The sequence below is a fragment of the Pelodiscus sinensis genome, chromosome 3 (assembly GCF_049634645.1).
Source record: "Pelodiscus sinensis isolate JC-2024 chromosome 3, ASM4963464v1, whole genome shotgun sequence".
Lineage (NCBI taxonomy): Eukaryota > Metazoa > Chordata > Testudines > Trionychidae > Pelodiscus > Pelodiscus sinensis.
In genome coordinates, this window is record NC_134713.1 from 4,533,216 (window position 1) to 4,555,131 (window position 21,916).

At 42.6% G+C, this 21,916-nt stretch overlaps 1 protein-coding gene across 6 annotated transcripts in view; it reads left to right on the plus strand.

Moving 5' to 3' along the window:
- KIF13B (kinesin family member 13B) overlaps positions 1 to 21,916 on the plus strand; it is a 178,716-nt gene that overhangs the window by 143,800 nt on the left and 13,000 nt on the right. For 2 of the 6 annotated variants that reach the window (XM_075923255.1, XM_075923256.1), the window contains 5 exons: positions 635 to 688; positions 4,924 to 5,041; positions 6,038 to 6,171; positions 16,063 to 16,131; positions 21,689 to 21,751. In XM_075923255.1, coding sequence (XP_075779370.1) covers positions 635 to 688; positions 4,924 to 5,041; positions 6,038 to 6,171; positions 16,063 to 16,131; positions 21,689 to 21,751 — 438 coding nt within the window. The remainder of the gene's footprint in view (positions 1 to 634; positions 689 to 4,923; positions 5,042 to 6,037; positions 6,172 to 16,062; positions 16,132 to 21,688; positions 21,752 to 21,916) is intronic. The other 4 variants (XM_006135585.4, XM_025190999.2, XM_025191000.2 and 1 more) reach the window with 4 other exon arrangements.

The window sequence follows — 21,916 nt, forward strand, 5'->3', positions numbered from 1 at the left end:
ATGCATCTCACAGGGCCCTAAGCTGTGGAACAATAAGACAATAAGTTGCCTCTGTCTGGTCCCCCAGTTGTACCACTGGTGATGGTGAGAAATACGGCAGCATGTGAATTCTTGAAAGGAGACAAAACCCACAAATGTCCATATCCTGATCACGTAGGCTCGGGTTCAAAACACTCAGACCTGTCCAGACTGTGAGACAATAGCCGTGTGAAATGTACTTCTATACCCACTACTCTTTTTTGAAACACAGAAGGTTTTTTGTCCAATTATCAAGTAAATATTACAACTCTTGTCTGAAGATCTAATACTGATGAATTAAGCCACATACCTGCCTGAGATGTAGGAATTATATTTTCTATTTCACACATGAAGGAACTGAGACAAAGATTTTTGACTTGACCAAAATCACACAGGAAATCTATGGTAGAGCGTAGGGTAGATCCTAAGGGTCCAGTCAGTGAAAGCTCTACCATAGACTTTGGTGGGGACAGCATTTCAGCCAAATCTCTTGACTCCCGGTTTTGTGTTATAACTGCAAGACCATCTTTCCTGCTCTCATGCAAGATGCATGTATTACTTAAGGTACTTAACAGTTTGCAGAAACTACTGTATGTTTTTACATGAATCATTTCAGACATCTGGAAGCCGTCAAGATTTAGCTCCCGTGTACAGCCTTGGAAGTCACAAGGTAAATATTTAAAGGTTTTCTACAGAAAAGTCATTAGAGAATTTCCTTTATGGCAGAGGTGGCCAACCCGCGGCTTGTGAGCCACATGCGGCTTTTCAAAAAAAAAATTGCAGCTCCCACACCCACGGCTCTGAAAGAGGCAGCGTGTTTCAGTGACAGAGCTGGAGTTGCGGTGTCCCATTCAGACTTCAAAATGGCCATCTTAAAAGGGCAAGGCCTGTTCTTCTCTTAAAAGGGCGGTGGCTAGGGCCTTTTTTTTTTCTTCTTTTTTGCTCAACAACTTTTTTCCCTCGGCTCTTTGCGCTGTATCCACCACTATTTTGGCTCTTCGTCTGTAACGGGTTGGCCACCCCTGCTTTATGGCAATTTGTGACTGTTGAAGAGGAAATCGGGGAATTTTCCCTTCCGTTTTGTGGCATGTGGCCCCAGAATCAACCCTATCACCCACCATAAAAAAAATCACTGGGACTTGGTTCAAAAAATAATTTTGTGTAAAGATCAAAGAATTACTTTTGAGAGACTTATCAAGGTCTAGATAGGCTACATGGTCTTCCCAGGACCTGCACAGTACTTGTGTGTGCATTTATGTATATGCATGTCTAGAACATAGGGATGAGGAGTTTTAATACATAAGGCAATGGTATGAAGAAATCAAGTTTTCATAGAAGGTCTAATATTGGTAGTTAAATGTCTGTTCCATATAGAAAATGTTAAAACATCTTCAGGTAATGGGTTTGTAGCAGCATCCATAGAAATATCCTACAGTTTCTCATTAAAATGCTGTGTAGTCATTTATGAACTGAGAGGAAAAAATCCTTATATGAATGTTTACTGTTTTTGTTTGTTTTCTACCCCTTCCTCTCATATCCCATACTGCATGCTTCAGTGTCCAGAGGTCCCGGGAGAGGTAACTAATACATTAGGTCCGCCTAATGAGTGAGATAAACTTCTTATCCCACTGTAGTTATTAGATTGTTCTTAGTCCAAAGTCCTTTGTTATAAAATATTTCTGCCTGTATGGCCAGTCTAGTCCCGCTAGCCCAGACTCCTGACTTCCAATAGTGCCCAATGCCCAGTGCTTCAGGGGGAATGAACAGGACATGACAGTTATCAAGTGATCCATTCTCTGTCATCCGCTCCCAGGGAATGGGGTTATTTCTGACCATCTTGGCTTATCGCCATTGATGGGGGCCTGTTCTCCATGAACTTATCTAATTATTTTTTTAACCCAGTTATCGTTTTGTTCATTACATCATCCTCTGGAAACAAGTTCCGCAGGTTGAGTGTGTTGCGCCTTTTGTTTCTTTTAAACCCACCATCTATTAATTTCATTGGGTGAGCCCTAGTTCTTATGTAATATGAAAGAATAAATAACACACTCCATGCTATTTGTGATTGTATAGCTCTCTATCATATCCCTGCCTTAGTCACCTCTTTTCCGAGCTAAAAATTCCCAGTCTTTTTAATCTCTCCTCCTATGGAAGCTGTTCTTTACCCTCAGTCATTTTTCTTGATCTTCTCTGTATCTTTTCCACTTCTAATATCTCTCTTTTAAGATGAGGTGACCACAGTGGTCTGCACTGTTCATGGTGTGGGCATACCATGAATTTATACAGGGGCATTATGGTATTCATTGCCTTATTATGTATGCCTTTCTTAATGGTCCTAGGTTTTTGTTGGACTGCCACTCCACTCTGAGCAGTGTTTTCCAGAGACCTCTCCACAGGCACTCCAAGAGCTTTTGTGAATGATAACAGCTAATTTAGAGCTCATCATTTTGTGTAAAGATGGTTAGGATTATGTTTTCCGGTGTGCTTTACTTTTCATTTATCAACGCTAATTTCACAAGTCATTTTATTGCCTAGTCACCCAGTTTTCTCAGGTCCCTTTTGTAACTGCTTGCTGACTGTTTAAGACTTAACTATCTTAAGTAATTGTGTATCATCTACAAATTTTGCCATCTTGCTGTTTATCCCTTTTTCCAGATGATTTATGAATATGTTGAATAGCATAAGCCCCAGGACAGATCTTTGTGGGAGTCCACCATTTGTGTGCCTTCATTGTGAAAACTACCCTTTTATTCCTATCCTTTATTTACTGTCTTTTAGATCTATTAGAGGATCTTCCCTCTTAGCCTATGACTGCTTATTTTGTTTGAGTCTTTGGTGAGAAACTTTGTCAAAGGCCTTCTAAAAGTCCAAGTACATTATCTGCTTTGGATCAGCCTTTTCCCCATGTTTGTTGCCCCCCCCCTCTTGCTGTGGAGACGGAGCAGAAACTTAAATTCAGGTGCGTCGATTCCAGCTACGTAATTAGCGTAGTTGGAGTTGCATATCTTAATTCAGCCTTCCCCTTTAGTGTAGACCTGGCCTTAGAGTAATAGTTTAGGAGTTAGATTCCTGGCTAGGACTTCACCTTGGAGCAGTGTTCCCCAATGTTCATCAGGTAGCTGAGTGATGTCTATTAGTGACCCCCACGAGAACTGTTTAAAGTGTTTGTTGGAGTCTCACAAGAAAGGTTAAGTACAGGATTTGCAAAAACTTTTGCCCTCAAACTCAGAGGGAGCTGGATAGCCGCTTGAGGGCCCTCCTCATGGAGGCTGTGCTTTGTACTACCGCTGAACCCGCTCGATTAGCACCAGGGCATCGGCGCACAGTACTGTCATCAAAATCCATACACCACCATTCCCTCTTGCCAGTGCCTACGAAGCGGTCAAAATCGACAGGCCTGCCAGCAGCACAGGAACAGGGCAAAAAGGACCTGTTCTTCTTCGAGTGATGACTCGTGTGCATTCCAAGATGTGTGCGCCATGCACAGTCAGAAGATTTTTCCCTAGCAGTACCTGTCAGGTCGGCTATAGCGCCGCCTGTAGTGGCATCTCCATGTGCATATATATACCCCTGCCACCCTGACGCCCACTCAGTTCCTCCTTTCTGCCAGAGACGGTCATTGGTCGTTAGTCCCAAGTGTCTGCTGTGATCTGACCCCCTAGTCCAGCCAGAGGCCCATCTCTAACCCCTACAAGCAGTAGGGGGGTCCTGTCCCCTGTCTAGCTCCCACAGGAAGAAGAGAGAGCCAGAGGATTTAAATGGTATCACCCTTCATCTTCCTGTTCTTCTGCCAGACATGGTTCTTCCAGAGGCCAAGGAAGGCAGAAACGGGCATTTTGAGGATGCACCTGAGGGTAGCCTCCCAGTCATGTCCCAAGAGCCCTCTGCACTTTCCTCACCTTCCAGCTGACCTCCGACCATTGGATGCTCAACATATCTTCGGGGACAGCCTGCAGTTTGTGGCTGATCCATCCTGCCACCCCCTTCTCCATCTCTCTTCAGAATCCCTCCTCATGAGAGACTCCCTCAGGATGTGGAGAACCTCCTACGCCTCAGGGCAGTAAAGGAGGTGTCTCCAGATTTGAAGGGGAAAGGGTTCTCCTCCTATTTCCTAATACCAAACACAGAGAGGTACCTGAGACTCGTTCTGGAACTGCACCACCTCAGAAAGTCTCTCAAAAAGTGCAAATTTCTCCTTACCTTGAGGACTAATAAAGAGCCGGTCACTTGATCACTTTTGCTGGTACCTTCAAAGCACAGTTCTTTCTTCAGAGCCTGACCTGTACCATGGATTAGATTATCTGCAATGCTAAATGCTAGGTTGTTCTCTACTTCTCTCCTTGACTGCTGGGTATCTGCTATAATCCAGTTTCTGTTCTTTCCAGTGTATAGAACACAACAAGCAAGGTCATCTTGGTTTGTTCCTTGCAAAGCTCATCTCCGATCTACCACTTCAGCCTATGCACTAGCTCCACGGTAGCCCAGATGTCAGGGCTGTCCACATCCATCCTCATTATCTCCTGCTCTTCCTCTCTTTCCTGCAAACTTCAGTCGTGAATGCTACCATAGGAGGCCACAAAGTCTTCCTAGATTGCTGGATTAGAAGTTGCCAGTAAGGTCATCTAGTCAGACCTACACATAACGAAAGAATTTCCCTCAATGATTCTTGCAATTAGCCCTCCGTGGTTGTAGGTGGACAAAGGAATCTGCCAATGTCAGTGGGAACTGATGATGGTCAGCGCCTCTTGGGGATGCAGCTGAAAAAATGTTGGGGCCTGGAGTCTGTCCTTATCTTTGCACATTCTGCCTACTGCCAGGCACTGTATTTGCTGTCGTGCTGCACAAGTATTAGCAGACTCCTGCTCTGCACAATACTTTTGAAATATAAACTCACCTTTCCCCTAGGGTCGATGGGAGAGCCAGCAAGATGTATCCCAAATTTCAACACATTCTGGTAGTGGGACAGCCCCATCTCGTACATCTTCAGCAGGCTCTGCTCAGCAAAACCATTCTAATGATCCAGGTAACAGTTTCCCCAAAGTTAAACTGGCCGTGGCCAAGTTTAGAGTGAAATACCCTTTGCAACTGCAGGCGAAAAAGGGGGGAAGGCAGTCCATCTGGGTGTACAGTTGGAATACCTGTTGAGTTCTACCATCGTGCTCTGTATTGTGCAAACTTACATTGAGCACCGGTAAGAACTTGACATTCACTGGCTGGAGCACCTGCTCTAACCGTTGTTCATTGTGATATGGTGAAGCCCCAGCTCTGTACTCACTGGCTGGTGTGCTAGGCACTTAATAGTGCCCACCGTTGGTGAAGACACAGACCTTGCCTCCTGAAACTTAAATTCTTAAATCACAGACAAAGCAATTCAGACACATCATAATATACCATATGTTATGCAAGTAACATTGCAAAAGCTGAAAAACCACCCAAGAGCAGGGCAAGATGGCTATTTCACATATTATGCCCAACGTATACAGAGTGCAGTGATAGTCTGTTTTTATACACTGGTTATAACTAGTGTTTCTCCAGGGGGATAAGAACAGACTGACCGCAATAAAGGAACAGGTGTTTTGTTCTGATGCAGTCATGATTAATTCTGTCCATTTTGCTCTTTCTAGAGTGTGACGTAGTAATCAAGTTCACCTTGTTAAAGTTTTGCACTTTTAATATTTGATCATCTGTGTCACTTGTTCCTGGATCTTTAAATTCTGCCACTGCAACTCTTAAAGCCTGCAGTGTTTCCAGACCCATGTATGTAATTTAAGCTTTGGCATCCTAGATGAGAGAGGGAGTTCTTATCCCTGTTCTACAGAAGGGCTTACTGCACTACAGAGAGCTTGTGACTTGCCCAGGATCACACATTAATTCAGTGGAAGAGCAGGGAATAGGAACAGGAGTCCTGACTACTAATCCTTTCTTGCTCTGACTTCTAATCAACTGCCTGTTCATATGTTTTCTGTTGTGAAAGAGCCGCAGCTGTTGATTCTGCTTTTTCTTTAAACTTTGTTGACAGGACTCAGTAGCCTGGCTGCCTCTTACCTGACTCCAGTAAAATCCTTTGTGCCTCAGATGCCAAAGCTGCTTAAGTCTCTCTTTCCTGCTAGAGAGGAGAAAAAGGGCAGGCAGACCTCTCCTCTTGCCCAGCAGGTAAAAAAAAAAAAAAAAAAAAAAAAAAAAAACCACACCCCCACAACAGTACTGGTGAGCACTGCTATAATGACTTGCTGACAGAAAGCTATTTTGTATGTTGCTGCAGGACAGACCAAGCTTTTAGTCATAGTAAAAGCTTATATGATACATTTCCCCTCCACTTTATCCAGAGATAGTGGAGCTTTTTTAACTTATTGATACTCTCAGCCCACTTGGCTTTTTAAAAATGCCAAGTGCGCTACTAATGTGATTTATGGTAATACCACTCGCAGCAACAATAGTAAAATTTATGAAGTGCACTTAGTGTTGTTTGTATGTTGCCAAGTGCAAAATGTAATTCTATTTTTAATTCCTGATTTCATTTCCCATCATCCACCCTTTAGCACCTTGGAGCAGTAGCTTTTATTTCTATCCTAGTGTATTCCACATACCAGAGAAGCACCTCCTCTTTTTCATATACTGTGCAAGTCTCCACCTGTTGCTACCTGGAGCCCTTGTGCTCCAGGTAGCAACGAGTGCATAGTTAAATATGAGAACAAGCTAGCCTTTTTCTTAGAGACAGACATATTGAAAATGAGATCTTCAACTTTATAGGCCCTAGCTTATTTTATACAAATAGCTGGCATTGCTCAGAAAAGCCCTCTTCACTGTGTGCGACTCATGAAGTACGTGAAGGTGTTTCATTGCAGGAGTGAACAAAACAGAGTTCAGAATCGTGTATACATTTTAAACAAAAGCCTGAAGCTGTGTCTTCAGCTGTTCTAAATCAGCAATATTCATCTTGGCCTATGCTCTGTTAGGGTACTTCTAAACTGGGGGGCAGGAGGGGTGGAATAAAAAGTGAGTCTCAGTGCCCAGGCTCATGCTACAGCACTAAAAATAGCTGTGTCGACGATCCAGCTCAGGTCCAAGACCAGCCCTACTCACCAGGTTTTAGAGCTGGAATTCCAATCCTGAAGTTTGAGCGCTCTGTTATGCCCTCCCATGTGTTGCTTCATGGGAGCATTATCAGGTAGCGTAGAATCCAAAATTTAGTTTTAGTTTTAGTTGGATAATACATATGGATACGCAGTGAGCGTGTTAGAAGATGTGTATTAGACAAGATGGGTGAGATCATATCTCTCCTGGGACAAACATGAGTACAGTGACAATGCATGCAAGTTATATATTCCCGTTTTCAGAAATTCTGTGTTTTAACTTCCATGAAAAGCTTTTGTGGTAGAGTTTCAGACTTTCCTGAGCAATGTAAGATCAGAAAGTGAAACTGATCACATTTTTGTCTTTGTTCAAGCCTAGTGAAACACCTACTTGTTGTAAAGAGCATAAAAGGAGGAAAAATACATTACAATATTAAATATTCTGTGTTTTAGCTATCTGAGAATATAAGCACAGATAAGGATGGTTTTTAAAATGACCTTTTTGAGTATTCATGCAGATACATTGCATACTGTGTCTTTTCTCTCTCAAATAATGAAAACATCGTTTACTCCATTTTTCCCTAATGATTCTGTTTGTACTCTACCTTTCATCCAAGAGTGTGAAAGTGCTTCACAACCACAGTGGCAAGTAGATAACCCCTCTGATCTCAGTTTACCTGTCTTTAAAATTGGGATAATAAGTTAAAGGGCCAAATTTTTAAAAGTATTTTAGATGCCTAAAAATGCAAATAGGGGCCTAGTGAAATTTATAAAGGTTCGTAATGGCTTGTATGCACACAAGGCACTCAAGAAAGTTGATCTGAATTTTCTGAAGGTGTGAACTTTAGGTGGATAGCTAAACGGTCCTAAATCTCTGTGTGAGTGTCTTTCTCTCTCAGGTTAAACAATCCCTAAGTGAATTACCTGGCAGATGGCAGAGCCAGTATTAGAACTCAGAAGTCCTGATTTCCTAACCCCTATTCAGATTTATTGTCTGCACTCCCTCATATAGATGAAGACCAGTTGGTACATTATTTGTTTGAAGTAATTTTTTTCAATTATAAAGCCAGCAGTTTAAAGAAACTTTGCATTTAAATGACAGCATAGTAGAAATGCTCAGATAACCACGTGATGGCTAGGGTTGAATGTGAAAGATTATTATTTCTGACTATTACAAATAAATAAAATGGCTGATGAAGAAAGAGGGGTGTGCAGAGTTTTTAACATTTGATTATATTGGAGAGCAACCCACGGTTTTCCAGGGCCGTTGGATCAATATAATGAAATGATAAAATTAATACTGGCTTAATGCTTTTAGTTTTCTTAATGTAACAAGTCAGCTGCATTACAAGCTCAGGTCATCTGTTGGCCATAAGAAACATATATTCTTCATTGCTCTGTCAGTAAATGAAGTGAGCTTCCTAATCCCCACTGGGAACTGCAATGCACAGAAGAAAAAAAAGCAGTAATTGAAGTAGAGCTATAGAACTAGCTCCCTCCCATATTGCACCAAAAGATAAATATCGACTGTTGGAGGAAGACTTCTTTTTGAAAAATGTAAATGATACTGTGACTCATGTGAACTTATTTGCACTTTGTGCATAGCTGGACTGATACGAACATGTTCTCATGGGTTAAGTGCAGGCTAAAGGAATGTAAGCAAAGGGTATTAGTGGTAAGTGGCTGTGTATTGAGCAGAAGACGCTACAGGGTCAGTGTTAGGTGTTCAGCTTCTTTTTAATTTGGCAGAGGCAAATGGTTGACTGGTTAACTCCTGCAGGTGTTACTAAGGTGGGAGGTGTTGGAAATTCCACTGATGACTAAGCCACAATAAATAGGATATGGCCAAGGAGAGAAATTATATTGAACCTAGAAAAATGCCAGCTAGTGCACCGTGAGGAGCAGTGGCAAGACAAAACTCCTATAGTCAATGGGAAAGAAGCTAGTGGAAATGGTGTAATGCCAGTGGTGGTTGCAAATGGCCAACTAGAAAACATTGCCCAAGAAAAAATACCAAAGTGAAATTCTGGCAACCCTTGCAAAGGAATCTCATCACTTAAAGAATTGATGGGCTTTTTTCTGGTACAGAGTGCACCTTGGATATTGCATGAAGTTAATAGGGCACCCCTTAGGTGCTCTATGAATACACAATAATTGTCAGAAAGCGATCAACAAATTAGAGAAAATTAGAGAAGACCAACAAAAATGACTTAAAGGCTGGAGGAATTGATTTACGAGGGACGAGTAAAAGATCTATATTGGTTTAGCTTCACTAAAGGAAAAATGGTAGAGATGTGAGATGTCTATAAGCATTGGGATGTAAATAATGAGGAAGGGAGACTGATTGCTTAGGATAGTTCTGAGGGATATAACTAGAAGAAGGGGGTGAAATTAATCAATAGGAAACTTTCAATTAGTATCAAATTTTTTTTTAAAAAGATCTATTAGACAATAGATTCTGAAAGGAAATAGTGGAAGGCCCATTGCTTGAGTCATTTAATACTATTGTGGACAGAAGCACTGGAGATGGATGGTAGAGAACAATTGTGCTGTGGCAGAGATGGACAACATAGTGTTTTCTATCTATACATTTTATGGGCAGATTGATTAATTTAGTGGACTGTGTGGCATAAGGAAAGGTGCTTTCTAAGGTTTTACTGTGGTGCTACACTTCTTTTTTTTTAAAAAAAAGTCTTGTATCTAAATGTATCCATGTTTTGGTGTGTTGGAATACCTTTCTTGTTTCTTATTGGATCACAAGTTGCATGACAGATACCACTGCTTAATTTAAATTCTAAGCTTGCAGAAAAGATTGTTCTTCAAGTAGTATCCCAGGTGTTTTATTCCCAGTGTGCTGTTGATCAGAGATTTTTGGTAATAGCATCTCTTGTCTCTCACGGGTGCTCTGCTCGTCCTTGTGCTTTGCACCGAGGACACATAGGACTGCATGGGCAAACCATCCTCAGTTCCTTCCCAACTGTCATAATCTGGAAGAGAGCGCTAGCACGCCCACTTGACTATTTTCTATTAGTTTTTAGTCCAATTAATTGCTTTCCTTTCCTTTTCTTTAATCTTGTACTTAGTTGGTTTTGTAGAGGGCTTTGTTGTGTAATCCCCTCTCTCTTTTTCTTCTTTCTAGTGTATACCAGGGTCTCCAGATTTCAAATGTTGCCTTACTTGCAGAGAATTTATCCTGATCAGTGGCAGACATTTGCAGTGGATCTGCTGCTTGCAGGAAATGCATATCCCTCAAAAGTGTACCATATGCTCCGCTTTTAAAAGCCGAGCTAGGAAGAATCAAGAGAGAAATCTTCAGCTCTTAACGATGGAGCCTTTTCTCCATCTCTCTCACCTAAACCTACTTAGGAGAGATCCTCTGAGGACTCAATCTCATCCTACTCTGCTTTGAGAAACTCTTGGTCTCTTCAAAGTGAAACCTCATTGGAGACTGCATGTCTCACTTTGGGTACCAACGAAGCTCCAAGTTCCATCAGTACCTAGCCTGTACCTGGAACTCCAGCCCCCTCTAAGACTAAAGGCACTGAACGTGACTCGGTACTCGTATCCTTTTCCATATCACAGATGCAGGAGACTGCAGCAGAAGACTGTACGCCAGGGCTACTCAACCGCAGCCCGCAGCCTGTTTGTTTGCGGCCCGCGGTGCGGTTTGGGTTTACGCAGGGCTCAACACATGGCCCACGGGTGGGAGCCAAAACAAAAAAGGAGTTAATATTATGGTCTTCTGTTGATATGCGTTTTAATAGGTAAATTCCTGGACTGTCATTGCTCATGAAAAGTGCTGACATACGGGTGGAAATTGGGTAAATATCGTATTTTATTAATATCAGCAGAACTGACTTAAATGGGGCCTGTGTGTTGTGTAGTCTTGCCTTAATCTTTGTATTCATGCCTGTCAGTGTGAAAGAAGCTAGTTGCATATATTTGCATACATATTTGCATGAATATGCAAACACACTTAAGTTGCGGCCCTCGACATGTGCTGTGAGTATCATTGTGGCCCCTGGGGCTTCCAAAGTTGAGTAGCCCTGATCTAAGGGCTCTGCTTCTAAAGGCAATAGCTACAACTCCCTCATCTTCCCTATGTAAGATGACCGCCAAGATGATTTTGATACAAGGGAAATGCAACACTTCTCGTAATGTCTTGTTTGCACCTAAGCCATCTACGTCGGTACCATCAGATGAGACTAACTAGAGCAGCCTGTGCCTTTGGTACTGAATGCAGAACTTTGCCTCAGGCCAAACCATACAAATTCAGATACTCCAGGGACCTCTTCATTTCAAATGAGCCAGTCTTCCCTATTGATGGGTATCAAATGTCTATTGGTACCAAGAGTGACAGTCATCGAAACTGGGCCTCCCCCCAATGCTGGAGAAATTCCTTGGGCTCCATTTTGAATAAGCAAAAGTCACTCTGGCATTAGAAGCTGTAGGTGACCTTGTACTTCACCACTGAAAACAGGTCAGTTGGTGAACGTGTGCAGTGTAAAAACGGGTGAAGGGTCACTAGTAGACCCTTGGCCTTTTGGGCCATGCAGATTACTCATCTGCATCACTTCACAAATTACCAGGCTCTTAAGGCAAAATATAACCATGCAAGTTAATCTACATTTATCTCCTTTATTGAGCTCCTGCTGACAGAAGGAGCAATTCCATTGTATCAATGACAAAAGCCAACAGTTGGCTAGGGCCTTGCTAGGACCTGATGCTACAGCTCACTCCATTTCTGAAGCAGTAGTTATGCGTAACACATCTTTGCTTCAGATGTATGGGTCCCCGAGAGAGGTCCAAAACAGGATCGAGGACCTTCCTTTTGATGGATTAAATTTTGTAACACATCAAGCTTCTGAAGGTGAAGGCGGTTAAGAATGCTTCTGTCCACTTTCTGCCATTAGTCAGCAATAAATTGTTGTCAGATTCCATGACACCGTGAGATTCCTTATCTACTTGCAAGTAAACAAGGTTAGTAGATTCAGAGCAACACAGCAATCCCATTCTGCTCCATTTCTAGGATTTCAGAGACCTACTAAGCCACCCAGAACAACGCCAAAATTTCAAAGGGAAAAAAAAAAAACATCCACTTCATCTGCATCCGCCAGCCAGCCTTCATCAGCATGAAAGTGGCAAATTTGGTAGATTGGCTAAGAAGCGTGGAACAACTCTGCATCACCAATGTGCAAATGCACCATTTTGTGCCACCGCCCCACTTCTGAGACTCTCTTCCACTTTCCTTCCATTTGCTCAGGGAGGGAGGGAGAGGAGTGGGGGCAGGGGGTACACTTGGGAGAAGAGGCAGGGTGGCTGTGGAGTCCTGCAGCTGGGGGCAGGAGCCCACCCCAGTGTCCATGAGGCTCAGCGCGTTCCTATGGGGCTGCATTCCTGGCCCCCAGATGCAAGGTCCTCAACCATCCTGCATCTTTCCCCGAGCACTCTTCTTCCCCCTTCCCCATCTCCACTTGGCCAATGCTGGCCTCTCTGCTCCCACTGGAGTGGAGGTCCTGAGGGTGCTAGATCCGGAGGTTACATCCTATACTGAAAGGCCAGTCTTAACGAGGTTCCATCTGCCATAAAAAGAGCTGTGCCTCTGTTCAGCAGTATAGATTTGCAACTTAAAATCAAGCAATCCATTTTGAAACCGCTGCGAAAGATAGCATTCCTAGGCTCCCTTAGGTGGAGTACCAGCCAGAGCTTACTTTCTCACAAACTGGTCTATGACGTTAACACACCTTACCTCAAAAATTCAAATCAGCCCACAGACATTAATAAGAAATTGCTTTCAATTACTTGGACATGTGAGAGTTTGGATCTGTATGGCAATATGCTTAGCTATGCCTTTGATGTTTCTACATTTGGTTCAGGATGGTTTATACTCTGGACAAGCTGGTGTCAGTCCCTTATCAAGTGTGAGACTCTCAACTTGTGGAAAGACTTACACAATGTTTGTGCAGGTGTTCTATTCATCCAGCTCTTCCCTGCCATCGCCATAATCATGGATACATCTCTGGGGGTTTGAGAATTGCCAGAAGGACTTTGAGGCATATGATTTCTTATGAATATGCCAGCTCGCCACTTCTTAGGGTATTAGCCCATTCCATGAAGTCTCTCTCTACCTCTTTGTTCCCATTGTTGAGATCTGCAAGGCTACAACTTGGTCTTTGGTACGTACGTTTTCCAGGTACCACAGTGTGGTTCATTCTTCCAGATCAAATGCTATCAATGGGAATGCAGTCTTTCCCTCAGTATAGGATCTGAATCTGAAGGTACTGCTCTGAAACCAGCTGAACTGGGGTACCCTTAGGGACACTACTCAAAGGAGAAGAGGCTACTCGCTCTAGGCAGTCATTAGAGTTCTTTGAGATGAGTGTCCTATAGGATTGTGGTGTCCAGCACGGTAACCACATGGCTATTTGGCTGTTTGAGTGTGGCTAGTTCGCTATAGCAGTAGCAACTATAGAATCATAGAATCATAGAATAATAGGACTGGAAGGGACCTCAAGAGGTCATCGAGTCCAGCCCCCAACCCTCAAGGCAGGATCAAGCTCCGTCTACACCATCCCTGACAGATGTCTATCTAACCTGTTCTTAAATATCTCCAGAGAGGGAGATTCCACCACCTCCCTTGGCAATTTATTCCAATATTTGACCACCCTGACAGTTAGGAATTTTTTCCTAATGTCCAATCTAAACCTCCCCTGCTGCACTTTAAGCCCATTACTCCTTGTCCTGTCCTCAGAAACCAAGAGGAACAAATTTTCGCCTTCCTCCTTGTGACACCCTTTTAGATATTTGAAAACCGCTATCATGTCCCCCCTTAATCTTCTTTTTTCCAAACTAAACAAGCCCAGTTCATGAAGCCTGGCTTCATAGGTCATGTTCTCTAAACCTTTAATCATTCTTGTCGCTCTTCTCTGTACCCTTTCCAATTTCTCCACATCTTTCTTGAAATGTGGCGCCCAGAACTGGACACAGTACTCCAGCTGAGGCCTAACTAGTGCAGAGTAGAGCGGCAGAATGACTTCACGAGTTTTGCTTACAACACACCTGTTGATACAACCTAGAATCATATTTGCTTTTTTTGCAACAGCATCACACTGTTGACTCATATTCAACTTGTGGTCCACTATGACCCCTAGATCCCTTTCCGCCATGCTCCTTCCTAGACAGTCGCTTCCCATCTTGTATGTATGGAACTGATTGTTCCTTCCTAAGTGGAGCACTTTGCATTTCTCTTTATTAAACTTCATCCTGTTTACCTCTGACCATTTCTCTAACTTGCTAAGGTCATTTTGAATTATGTCCCTATCCTCCAACTATAGTGGTTGGTTGGACACCACGGCAGTAGGTGATCCACTGCCTGCCCTTCCATCCTCTATTTTGTTTTAAAGTTTTCTCTAGTAGAGAAGGAACTGAGGGCTGCTAGCCCAAACAGCCCTGTTGATCATTGATGCAGAACACCAGGGTGTGTGGTGCACAGGCCAAGCGCCACTAGTAGCAAAAACCTCCAGTCAAAGATGCACGGAGTGGAAGCATACTTGAAGTGGAGCACTCGACTTGCACTACAGTTACTGCACAAGGTGAGTACCTCTCCTTCACCATGACTACGCAACTCAGAAAACAGGAAGTTTATGTTCCCGAATCTCAACGTATTTTCTTTGTGTGAAGTCATAATTTGAAAAACTCTAATACTAATATAATCAATAGCAAAACAAGAAGGTTTTGAGTACTTGTTCTGAAAATTATAAAAAAATTATCTCGCCACTAGGTTCTTATTTCCTCCATATGCTTTTGCATAAGTGGACATCTGTCTTAAAGTAAGATATGTTTTTGTGTGTGTTTCCTTAGCAAGGTGGTCTCTCCCAATTCCATTTTTTATTTGTAATCCATTGCTGTCTGAAGTTCCAGAAATGCAAACATATTACAGTCAAGCTGGTGGCTGCTGACAAAATTGCTGTCTTTGACCTTCTGATGCAAGTTTAGTAACTAATCTGGAGAATAATGAACCGCAATTAATGAAATCTGCTCTCGTATTCAAGTGTGTTTCTCAGACAGCACATAAAATAATTGAAAGAACTTCCTGCTCTCTAATTAGTTAGATTGAATTAATTTGGCATAATAGGATTCTTCATGTAACTAGCAGATCAGCTTCCGATGAAGCTGTTTATATACCTAAAAGATTGGCTTCTGATGAAGCAGTTTATATACTTTTAAGTTAGAAAATACACATTCTCTCCGACTAATCTGCAGTTTTCACATTAACTGCCAGTACTTTGTAAATTAGAAAGCAACTATGTTCTTTAACCATTTGTGTTTATTTGATTCTCTCTCTGCTTTCACTTGTTCATTTTTAAAACAAGTTAGTGATGCCACATGCAGAATTTACGGCTTTTCCCGTTCTTATTGTTCAAGGGGTGAATTAATTATTTTAAATTTCACATATGGAGAAAGGAGGAGGAGAGTGGGGGTTGCATCTTTCTAGTTTCCAGCTATATATTTGCTTAATTATGTGCATGCAGTTGAAGCTTTATTTCTATATTAGCGTATTGTTGATTCCATAGTCTGAGCAAGACAGAATTATTCTTCACATTGTGACCATTTTGATCTCTCCAAACGGTTCATGTAATGGCATTTGAAAGTATCTTTGTGTGTAGGTATTTACAATGTACACAGCAGAGTGCAGTCAACACATTTTTTCATTAGTCGCAAAAGCAGGCTCTTGAGACCAGTGTGAACTCACTCAATAATTTTAAAATATTTTAAGATTCCTTGCTTGCACTCTCTAGATATTAAAATGATGGGGGCCATAGAAGTATCTGAGTGTCTAGGTGAATAGATTTTGTTGTCATATTGCTGAAATGAAATGTATTTTTATGTCACAGCTACTCTACAGAAGAATCTCTTCTCTGAGTTTCTGTATTCTAATGTCATAATTCATTGCTGTCTCGTTGTGTTCCAGAAACGCAGCGATATGGCAGAGGAGGAGAGGGCAGCTAACAAAATTGTTGTCTTTGACCTTCTGACACAGGTTTAGTAACTAATCTAGAAAATAATGAACCGCAATTAATGAGACCCGCCCAGATAAGCAAATTACTTTCTCTGGCATGCAGAAATGTATGTATGTCATGCCAGAGATGTGCATGCTGCTTAGCATGATGGAAAGGACTTCCGTCCCCTAATCAAATATAAATAATTTGATATAATAAAATCCTTTTTTTTAAATACGTCTAAAAAGCTTTTTTTAGGGTTTCTAATAATCATGTGTATGCTTTAATCAGCATGGCTCAAGAGATCCTTCATGGCCAACTCAGCTAATATACATCTTATTCTTATTGACTGAGTTGTTAAGGCTTCAGTTTCTTGCTGAATTGGGCTTCCCATATCATCCTTTTCAATACAATTTTAATTAGAATGATTATTTAAAGCTAATTTTTAAAGCAAACTAGTGACGCTCGGAAAACTTGAAACTTTTAAATATCTTGTTGTGAATTATCCTTTTAATCTTGCTACTTGCAATTGGGAATGACATAAATTAATTGCACAAGAAACAATGTATATTTAATTTTGCACTAAATACAGTGTGTGTGTGATTAATGAAAGTAAATCTTAGGTTCTTAAATTGCCTTTAATTTACATTTAATTAAATTATTATTGCATGTTAAACCCCAATAAAGAATTCTGCAGTAGATGTTTCGAAATGGTCGTGTGAGTGTAGTGCTGTCAGACAGACAGTCCTTGCAGCTGATGTCAATCCCCGTATTCAGAGAAGGTGCAGTACAGGCAAAAGCAGTGTTGATTCCCTGACTAATGCCCTGCCAGTATGCTTCTACCAAGACGCTGATTCTAGCCTCCCTGTCCCAGTCAGTCCTGGACACCTTCTCTGATGCTGCAAGTGGGCGAGCAAGTTTCTAGGACGGTGGCAGTTTTGTGATATGATCACTTGTCTGCTGGTATCTGGTGTTCAGTCCAAGTCATTTCACATAGGTCTATAAACCTTGCAGAATCAAGCCCCAGATGAATAGTAAGGTCTGGAGCTCCAGCCTCAGTCCTGCAAAGCACAGAAGTCTTTAATTGGTCTACTTGCGTGCTTACAGTTAGCTCCCATGCAGGGCCGGATTAAGACCTTTAGAGGCCCTAAACACTGAAAAGATTATGGTGCCTCCCCCCATATGTAATTCAAAATAAAATCTCTCTTTTTTTTTTTTTGGTGCCCCTGCTTTGCTGATGCCCTAAGCACGTGCTTAGTCTGCCTATTGGGTAATCCAGCCCTGCTCCCTTGGGACTAATCACATGCTTCAAACTAAGCGTTGCAGGATTTAATCCAGTGACCTAGAGTAGAAAAGCTCGGTTTCTCATTACCAGTCCCCAAAGCCATCCTATCTCCTTTTACCACCTTTCTAAAGAAGTAGTGTAATATTTCTTGATATCCCTGTAAATCTCTAATTGTTTGAATTTGATACTTAAATTCATGAATTCGAGAATAATATAATAGGACCCATATAATATATTTTTCTAGTTCACAGTATAGTTACTGACTACCCAGTTGTGAAGTCTCCTAATGTCCTACACCATTATTTTTATTTTTCACATGAATAATAGGGATGTTAAATATTGGTTAATTGACTAGCCGAGTAACCTCGTGATTTCCTGTCGGTTACTTGACTATTCTATAGAACCCGGGGGTGGGGCTGGCAGCCAGTGCGCTCTAGCCCCATTCCCAAGGAGGTCCCTGCCACTCTGCACTGCTGCCTCTGTATCAGAGGTAGCAGCATTGGGTACCAGGTGGGAGCTGGTCCATGAGGGGAGCCAGTATATAAACCAGCTCCCCTCACAGACCAGTTACCTGTCGCCCTGTGCTGCTGCCTGTGATAGAGGCAGTAGTGCGGGGTGGCAGCAGCCCCTGTCTAGGGGGGTCTGAGCTCACAGACCTGGTGCGAGCCAAAACTCTGTCAGGCTGCCTGCCTGCCTGGCTCCTAATACACTTTAAATGCAGATCTGCAGCCGGGGTAGGTCCCAGACCCATCATGAGCCAGGACTGAGCTGGGCTGCTGGCCAGCCTACTAAAAATGTACTGGTGGGGGGGGTGAGAGGAGAACTTTGTGTACTCTATAGCATTAACCTGTAAGCTTTTGCTTATCAATTTAATCGACTACACTATTACATCCCTAATGAATAACTCTTATTATAAAATCTAAATTAAATTGTGTTGAGCACCTCTCATTGGGAACCTACCAAACAAAGTGCTTTGACATTCTCTTTTGGTCCGCGTTTGTCAATTCATTGCAGATCACATGTCAGAAATTATCTCTAAGGGAGGCCTGACTGAATAGACCAAGGACCAAATTCTGCCACTCAGATATATATATACAGCCACTGTGTACTTCAGTGAGAACCATTCTCATGCATTTGAATACAGAATTGGGCTCTGCATGCAGAGACCTGTATTTCATCTGGTGCGTGTCTCTTTACAAACACAAGTTATTTGTAACCAGTTGCATTAATACTTCTCATTCCCCCCAACTCACTTGACTACAGTTCCTAACCATTATTTGTTTTAATATCTTTGCTACCTGAGAAGGGTAAAAAGCATCTTTTCCATCTGTTTCCTGTCAACAGCAAAGTTGGTTTAGTGCCACTTTTGATGATTGCTTTTTTGCACCACATTTTTTTATAAAGTTGTCTGGCAAAGATATTTAATAGTTTTTTGTCACTTTCAAGAGGCGAATGGTATTTTCGCACTTGATGAATGATTAGACTATAACCATTTTATTTCTTTTGTTGTCAGAGAGCCACAAGGCTTTTAGATGTTCTGAATTTACATGCTGGGAGACTGACGGGTTTTGATAAAATATGGGAAAGCGGTCCTTGAGGAGGGATCGGGAACGGGATTATGGATGTGGTCTCATGATGAGTTTGACAGTGATTGACAATTAGCACCCAACTGTCCATTATTGCACTCCAAGCTGATAAGAAGATTGCCAGAAGACCCTTCCTAGCAAGGGAGCAGGGTGGCTGTAGGCAAAGCAGATGACTGTTCTCAGGTGTCTCAAATATCTTTTCTGAGAGGGTTGCATGCATGAGGGATGGCTGTGAAGGCAGACCTGGAGGTGAGATCATTAGATTTTCTGGTGCTTGTGTGGTGGCTCGTGAGGCCGTCACTGGGACGTGAGAAGTCCTGTACTCTTGTGTGGATGGTAGGAGGTAGAATTTACACGTGGGTGCAGGCGTCTAGATACCCAGTGAAGGAAGTGTGGCTCGTGAAGCCTAGAGGATGTGAAGGGAATCCTCCTTTATCTGATTAAGAAGATGGCATTCACCAAAAGAGAGGCTCTCAATGGTATTTTGTAGCTCTTGGGGAAACCAGAGGAATGAAGCCACGACTCCCTCCACAAGGCAATGCTCGTAGCCATCGAGCCTGAGGAAATGGCCGCTTTGAATACAAATACAGATTCAAGCACTGTCCTTGCCACCAGTTTGCCTTCCTCCAAGATTGACTGGAACTGAAACCGGTCTTGCTGTGGCAGTTGACTGTCATTCAGAAAGTTGTATTTAGCCAGCAATGCCCCATCATTCGAAAGCCTGAACTGCAGGCTAGCTAAGAAGACCTTGTGTCCCAAAAGGAGTATGGGTGTTGTGTTGTTTTTTGGACTGCTCGGTCACAGTCTGTGCCACAGGGGAACTGGAGAGTGAGAACAGAAATTCAGATGCCTGGGCTGGTACATGGTATTTATTTCCTGCCCTCTTAGGGATAGGGTTGTGAATGGTTAAGCGGTTAGCATCATCCTTACCAGTTGATGCTTAGCGGTTATGGTTAATCGGTGGGAGCTGGAGTATCCCCCTGCCTGCCGAGGGGTCTGCCTTGGGCAGAGGGCACTACAGCCATGTTGGATGGCTTCTCATAACAGCATCCTCACTAGAGGATAGACTCCTTGCTACCAAGAGGGCAATAGAGTGGTTCCTCCAGATTATCAAGGAATGGGGGGCGGGGGGGGGCAGATTCTACGCCGTTTACTTCCTAATACCAAAAACATCTGACCCACTGATGGTTCCTAAGCTTACAGTGGACTCTCATCATTGTCAGTACAAGGCCCTGCCATTTGGATTCATCACTTTCCCTGGGATTTCACCAAAGTTTTAAGTGTCATGGTGGCCAAGTTCTGGCTTTATGGAATCCTTGTATTCCTGTGTCTCGACAGCTGACTCCTGACAGCATGATCCAGAAACAAATCCCAGATTTCAACCTCCATGTTGGTCAGACTCTGTTCCTCCCTTGGAGTCAGTGTTGAAAAATCAAATTTGGACCCCAGGCAGTCCCTGGACTTCACAGGCGCCTCCATCAACCTAGTCACAGCACAAACATACCTAGCCTGGGACAGTTCTAGATCTTGCAAGAACTCGTTGCTCGAGTTACCAACAGTTCTTCAGCCCCAGCCAGAAGTTGCCTATTCCCTCCTTGGTGACACTTTCAAAAGATGAACCTGGGACAGTGTTCCTTGTAAGCTGTTGGCTTGCACAGCCACTCAGGAGAGATTAGATGCCTCCCAGATGATTAGCAGAGCACCCAGAGTTAAGCTTTGTGTTTCTACTGGTGGTACACCTTAGCGCATGGCTCGGGGCACACACTTATTCTGCACACGGACGGAAAAGAATAGAGCTTAAATTAATTCCTCTGCCAGACAATACAAATCATGGACTGAACAGACACTAGATTTGTCTTATTGTGATAATCTGTAGCCCATTGGTAATCCCTCACCCCATTTCTTCCCTGTGACTGGAGGGGTGTTAGCAGTTCTTGAATGGTCCCCCTTGGAATGTGTTAACTATTAATGCTATTAATGTCATATATTTAGCAGTGACATTTTCTTCATTTCCTAGACCTGAAAGCGAACTCTGCATAAGCATGACAGCTTGTTTGTGTCTCTCTCCAGCAGACGTTGGTCCAGTAAAAGATACTGCCTCACCCACTTTGCACATATTTTTCAGTTTAGCGTCCTGCTTGTTATAAGCTGTAGTGCTGGTTTTCAAAGGAACTGCCAAGAATGTAGTTTCTTACAGACTCAGAGCACATGGGTGTTGAAAATCTTGGTAAGACTAATGCTGTAAACCAGGAGAACGTTTTGGCAGGGATTTAGGTAGGTTGAAATCTAAGATGTTCATCCACTTCGAACAGCGAATCTGTCTGCTTGTTCGGTGATGTCCTCTAAAGTAGCACAGGCTACTCCTCTTCGTTTACTTCCTACTTTGATCTGTTTGGTAGGCAGGCAGGCAGAGAAACAGCCACACCACAGAAATCTTTATTTGCACTGGGAAGCTTTGCCCTATGCAGCTCTCGTGTGTGTGTCTGTGTATAAATGCAGTCATGTATAAATGCAGAGTCATTCTCGTTACATTCATTAGTCCCCTCAGAGAAAGTGTCAGCCAAGTCCATTAAAAAAATGCAAAGCTCTCTGACTAAAGACTGTTCGTTATCCCAGAATTCTAAATACAAAATGTAGATTTTCCTCTTCAGTTAAACTAGTTCAGCAATATTTTGTCCTTTAAGTGAATAATGCTGGTGGTTGTTTTTGTTTTTTTCATCCCTTCAGCCTGTCCCACGCATTATGGTTCAGTCGGCCAGTATTGATGCCAGTGCTGCAAAGATAAAACAGGTAGGCCCCCTACGTAGGCCACAGTATCTTGTGGTTGGAAACCAAAGACAACGATGGCCGTGCGGTGTGCAAAGGGTACTGCTGGTATCATTCCTTCCACCTTTTTCCATTTTAACATTGCTTCACTTCCACAATTAACTGGAATGGAAGCTGGAATGTGCATTA